The sequence below is a fragment of the Antrostomus carolinensis genome, unplaced genomic scaffold (genome assembly GCF_000700745.2).
Source record: "Antrostomus carolinensis isolate BGI_N321 unplaced genomic scaffold, ASM70074v2 scaffold43917, whole genome shotgun sequence".
In the NCBI taxonomy this organism is placed as follows: domain Eukaryota; kingdom Metazoa; phylum Chordata; class Aves; order Caprimulgiformes; family Caprimulgidae; genus Antrostomus; species Antrostomus carolinensis.
The window spans coordinates 1-6,243 of record NW_010330286.1 but is presented as its reverse complement, the minus strand read 5'-3'; the positions used below and the strand labels follow the sequence as shown (position 1 = coordinate 6,243).

Sequence of the window (6,243 nt, the reverse complement as noted above, 5' to 3'; positions counted from 1 at the left end):
GGAAGGGTGGAGGGATGGAGGGAGGGACAGACAAATGGATGGAGGGAAGGGTGGAAGGACAGAGGGATGGTTGGGGGGATGGAGGGACAGACGGGGGGACAGAAGGAGGGATGGACAGAGGGATGGAGGGACAGACAAATGGATGGAGGGAGAGAGGGAGGGAGGGAGGCGTGGAGGGACAGGGGGATGGTTGGAGGGACGGATGGACAGAGGGCAGGATGGAGGCTGGAGGGACAGACAGATGGATGGACAGACGGACGCCCATGGGGTGCAGGTTGATGGTGACACCCTGACCCCCCCTCCCAGTCCTTCCCGGGGGTCACCTCCTGCACCCACCTGCGGGACACCCAGCGCTGGCTGGAGGCCGCCTGCGCCCACCCCACGGGGGACATGCTGCAGGTGACATGGGGACACGGACACGCGTGTGCATCCTGTGTGCATCCCCTCTACATGTTTCCCCACGCATCCATCCCATGTCCAGCCCTGACATGTGTCCATCCCATCTCCAGCCCCTACATGTGTGCATCCCGTGTGCTTCCTCCTGTGCATCCCCTCTACATGTTTCCCCACATGTCCATCCCCTACACATGTGCATCCTCCTGTGGATCCCCTACACATGTCCATCCCGGTGTCTATCCCCTACACGTGCGTCCTGTGTCTGTCCCCCACATGTGTCCATGCCCAGTGTGCACCCCTACTCATGTATCATCATGTGCATCCCCTACACACATCCATCCCATGTCCATCCCTGCACACGTGTGCACTCCTACACACGTCCATCCCATGTACATGCGTGCACCCCTACACGTCCATCCCATGTTCATCCCTGCACACACGTGCATCCCTACACATGTCCATCCTTCCGTGCATCCCCCACCATCCTCACCCATCCCTCCCCCCTAACACCCTCCCCCGGGCTGCATCCACACACACACCCCTGACACATGCATGTGCCTTGACACACACGTGCCACAACACACGTGTGTGCCCCTCCTTGCCTCCCCACCCCCCAGTCTGTGCTGAAGCAGCTGCAGGTGGAAGCCTTCCAAGATCTCCACTCCAACACCACCAAAGCCACTGAGCTCCTCCTGCAGACCACCGAAGCCCTTGTGCTCCAAGCGGCCCTCAAAGACCCCAACTCCAGCTCCCAAAACATCACCACCTCCACCATGGGTAAGCCAGCACCCATGAGTGCCCCCCAAGGTCCACCCTTGAATCCTTGCAGCACCCTAAAAGCATTTCGGTACCCCAAAAATCATTGCAGCACCCCAAAATCATTTCAACACCCCTAAAAACATTGCAATGTCCTCAAAAGTATTTAAGAACCTCAAGAACCAGCTTGGTGGCATCACTGCATCATCTCTGGGTTCTGCAAGAGCAGAGCTCTGGTACTCAGAGCAGGTGGAAAAAAAGAAAAAAACCCCAAACACAAAAGGTCTTTTTTTCACCCCAAATTAGATGCTGTGGTGGAGGTGGTGCAGGACAACTGTTCCCAGACCATGCTGGTGTTAGCGGTGGGTGAGGAGAACCTGACCATCAGCTGCCATGAGGTGGTAAGCAATGCCCAAGCAGGTAAGACCACCACACTGCTCCTACAAAAAAAGAAAAAAAAAGCTCAAAAAACCCACCCAAAATTTGGTGGGTTTGGGGTGGTTTTTGACCCAGTTCTCTGGACAGGTAAGTGGGTGGTGGCCTTCATCGTCTACAAGGAGGTAGAGGAGCTGCTGAACAGTATCACGGATTTACACCAGGAGAAACTCAACTCCAACGTGGTGGGCGGCACCATGGGACAACCCAGCATCACCTTCAACATCACCTTCAACATCACCCTGCAGCACCGTACAGTGGGTGCTGGGGGGTGCACGAGGGTGGGATTTGCACGAGGGTGGGATTTGCATGAGGAAGCACAGCAGGGTTTGTTCCATCAAGTGGGTTGGACCAAAGGATGGTGGGGTTGGCAATGGGCATCACCACGGTGTAAATTTGAAGCGTGATGATGGTGAATTTGGGGGTGAATTCCCATTCTGGGACAAATTTGGGGTTGGTGCACCCCTGTTCTGGTGAAAATCTGGGTCTCGTGCAAATTTGGAGATGATGCATCCCCATCTTGTTGCAAATTTGGGTTTTGTGTATCCCTATCGTGATACGAATCTTGATCCAGTGTAAATCCAGACTTGGAGCATCCCCATCCTGGTTCAAATCCAGGTCTCGTGCAAATTTAGAGCTGGTGCATCCCCATTGCAGTGCAAATCTGGGATCAGTGCATGCCAGTCCTGGTGCAAATCTGGGATCAGTGCATGCCAGTCCTGGTGCAAATCTGGGATCAGTGCATGCCAGTCCTGGTGCAAATCTGGGATCAGCACATCCCAATCCTGGTGTAAATCCAGATCCCTTGCAAATCTGGGTTTGGTGCATCCTTATCCTGGTGCAAATCCAGATCCTCTGCAAATGTTGAGTTAGTGCATCCCCATTCTGATGCAAATCCCGATCCTGTGCAAATCTGGGGTCGGTGCATCCCCATCCCAGTGCAAATCCCAGCTCAGCGCACCCCCGTCCCACTCCACACCCAAACTGAGGGTGGGAAGGGGCAGTGCCGACCTTCCCTGGTGCCACAGGACGTGTCTCGAGTGTTCCGTTCTCACCAGGAGCTCCGGGCGGGCGAGAAGCCGCGCTGTGTGTACTGGCAGCCCGTGGGCACTGAAAGTCACTGGATGTCCTCAGGTTGTACCCACGTCGGAGGTGACACCCACCACTCCATCTGCACCTGCACCCACTTCTCCACCTTCGCCATCCTCACCGCCATCCACCCCATCACGGTAAGGTCCCGTTTTGACCCCAAAAACACCCATTTTGGGGATATTTTCTTCTTTCCTGAACTGTTGGACGTGGCCAGGTGCCGGATGGTGTCACACATGATGTCACCCACAGGAGAGCTTCGCGCTGATGGTGGTGACCTACGTGGGGCTGTCGGTGTCGCTGGTCTGCCTCTTCCTCGCCATCATCACCTTCCTCCTGTGCCGCTCGCTCTGGAGTGTCAGTGTCATCCTCCACCTGCAGCTCAGCATCTGCCTCTTCACTGCCAACCTCCTCTTCCTCGTGGCCGTGCCCCGCACTGCCAACCGGGTATGGGCTCCTCAGGGTCTCCTTGAGCCTCCTTGGGGTCTCCACAGGCTCCTCAGGGTCTTCTTAAGCATCTTGAGGCCTTCAGAGGCTCCTGAGCATCTCCTTGAACCTCCTCAGGTTCTCCACAGGCTCCTCAGGGTCTCCTTGAGCAATCTGGGGCCAACAGGGACTCCTCAGTAACTCATTTTGCTCTTCTGGGTCTCTACAAGGTCTTTGGGGCCTCCTCAAGCTATCCAGGACCTCCTCAAGGTCCTTGGGGAGCTTGTGGGGAAAAGGACCCACAGTCATCACTCTCAGCTGTAACCCCTACCCTAATATCTCCAGCAGACCTTCTGCCAGAGGTCCCATCTCGTGCTGAGTGGGTGCAAGCACATGCATTATTGCATAACTGAGGTTGGAAGGTTTGGTCCAACCTCAACTCAAAGCAGAGCAAATTAGTTGAGGTTCTTCAAGGTTGTTGGTTCCCTTCTTGCTCTGGGTGGGTGTCAGCACCTGAATTACAGGATAAATGAGGTTGAACAGGATGTTTAGAGGTCTCCAAACCAATCTCCACTCCAAGTGGGTCCAACTAGTTGAGGTTCCTCAGAATTGCTCAGTGCCATCTCTCTCTGGGTGACTGAAAGCACCTGAATTACAGGATAACCAAGGCTGAACAGAATGTTTGGAGGTCTCTAGACCAACCCCAACTCAAAGCAAGTTCACCCAATTGGGGTTCCTCAAGGGTCTTGGGTCCCTTCTTCCTTTGGGTGGGTGGACCCAACTGAATTATGGGATAACAGCCTGGAAGAGACATTTGGGTGTCTCCAGTCTGCTCCCAGCCCAAAGCATCTCCACTTCCTTGAGGTTCCTCAAGGCCATGTTGGGGCATGTGGAAGTCCAAGTGCCAGAGATGCCACCACCTCCCCAGGCCACACTGTGGTGACACTGGGGAGCCCAGCACGGCCTCGTTGTCCCCCATCCAGCTGGTGTGTGCCATCATGGCGGGTTTCCTCCACTACCTCTTCCTCGCCTGCTTCGCCTGGATGTTCCTGGAAGGTTTGCACCTCTTCCTCACTGTCAGGAACCTGAGTGTCCTCAACTACACCAGCGCCAATCGCTTCAGGAAAAGATACATCTACCCCGTGGGCTACGGCACGCCAGCCATTGTGGTGGCCATCTCCGCTGCCGTCCACCCAGGCGGCTACGGCACTGAGCACTAGTGAGTCCCACCAGCACCCGGGCTGGGGTCAACCAAGTGGGGTGGGATCATCAATGGAGAACATCAGGCTTTTTCGCCTAAATCACCTCAAAAAAAAAGTGCCACAGCATCCAGACATGGTATTTTCATGCTGCCAAAATCACCAAAGAGCTTTTGGAGTATTCTACCCTTTTTTGCCCTTTTTTAGCTGCTGGCTGAGCATGGAGGGAGGTTTCATCTGGACGTTCCTTGGTCCCGTCTGCGTCATCGTCCTGGTGGGTGTCTTGCTGCTGAAAGGAGGCAGAGGGGAGAAAAACTGGGAGAAAAAGAGCAAATTTAGGCTTAACTGTAAGGACAGTATTAAGCAAACGCCCCACGAGCTGTGTGTGCCGGGCAGAGGTTGCACCACGGTGCATTAATGATTTTTAATTTCTGACCATGGCCACAGCTCTCCCTCCACAGACCCCGAACTGAGAAACTGTAGAGATTTGCATTAAAAAAGAGCAAATTCATATGCATATTTAAGGATGGTATTAAGCAGACATCCCATGGGTTGGGTGTGTTTGGTGAAGGTCACACCACAGTGCTCCAGCACCAGGTTGGGTTTTTTTTGCAGTATTGACCCTTTTCCACCCCAAATTTACATCCTGTGGACTCTGTCTTGCAAAATGATGGGGTTTTGCTTTCTGCCCAGGTTAATTTGCTGTTTTTTCTCACCACCCTGTGGACTCTACGGGACAAACTCTCTGCCCTCAACGCTGATGTCACAGCCCTAAAAAACACCCGGTGGGTTTTTGCGTTGGTGGGAAATGTCTTGAGTTCTTTTGGGGGAGGAAGAAGAGCATCTGGGATGGGGTTTTGGGTGAAAAAAAGAGCAAAATGAGTGTTCCATCAGGTTGATGACGTTCAAAGCGCTGGTGCACATCTGTATCCTGGGCTGCACGTGGAGTCTGGGCTTGATGCAGGCACAGGGGGACAACATAGTTGTGGCCTTCATCTTCACCATCGTCAACAGCCTACAAGGAGCCTTCATCTTCCTTGTGCACTGTGTCCTCAACCGGCAGGTACCACGGAAGGGGGGACATCCAGGCATCCAGGGATGGGTGGGAGGGGACGGGAACACTCAAGACATGACTGTGGGTCACATCTGTAGGTGACAGAGCACTACCGGCGCTGGTTTAGGGCGCTGGGACGACGAGCACAACCTCCTGAGATGCCCACCACTGAGATACAGATCACCTACGTCACAGTAAGGGTCCTTGTGGGGTGCTGGGTGGGCACCCAAACATCTAGGTCCTGTGGTTGCCACCAAAAGGACGTGGGGACCAGGGGAGGCTGCTTGGACCCTTGGGTCCCCCCAAGGTGCTTGGGGGTCTGGCAAGAAACCACTAGAACTTCTGCCCCATCTTTCCCCCATTTTGGTTCTGTTTCACCCCTATGTGGCCCCTTTTCACCCTCAGGAAGGGGAGAGGCCACAAAACCACAACACCGAGGGCTGCATGTGGGAGAAGTGACAGCAGATGCCACCCAGGACCAATCCATTTCCAGCACATCCGACCCATTTCCAGCAGTTTTCCTGCAGTTTTGCCCCCATTTTCCAGCTGCTTCCTTCCACAACCACGCCATTTCCAGCATTTTTAATGAAGATTTAACCCATTTCCAGCATTTTTCCAACAGTTTGGCCCCATTCTGCAGCTGCTTCCCTCCACGATCGCCTCATTTCCAGCATTTTCCTGCGGAATGACCCGTTCCTGGACTGTTTCCCCCGGGATCGCTCCGTTTCCAGCCTTTCCCAACCGCCTTTGCCTCGTGGCTCCGGTGGGATTTTGGGGTTGAAAAAAGCAGATTAAAGGCACGTGGTTGTCCCCAGGGAGTCGGGCTGGATGTGGCCGGGCCGGCGGGAAACTGAGCCCAAAAATGGGCGTGACCACCCCACCCACCCA

At 54.5% G+C, this 6,243-nt stretch overlaps 1 protein-coding gene across 1 annotated transcript; it reads left to right on the top strand.

Moving 5' to 3' along the window:
- Window positions 1–1,013: 1,013 nt before the first annotated feature.
- Window positions 1,014–5,549, top strand: LOC104528771 (adhesion G protein-coupled receptor E3; the record flags this gene model as incomplete). The annotated part of the gene is made up of 10 exons (XM_029086178.1): window positions 1,014–1,173; window positions 1,459–1,572; window positions 1,678–1,844; window positions 2,646–2,816; window positions 2,929–3,123; window positions 4,086–4,321; window positions 4,509–4,575; window positions 4,995–5,086; window positions 5,196–5,364; window positions 5,454–5,549. Coding segments are annotated over 10 exons (1,467 nt in total), but the record flags the coding sequence as incomplete, so codon positions are not given.
- Window positions 5,550–6,243: the final 694 nt, after the last annotated feature.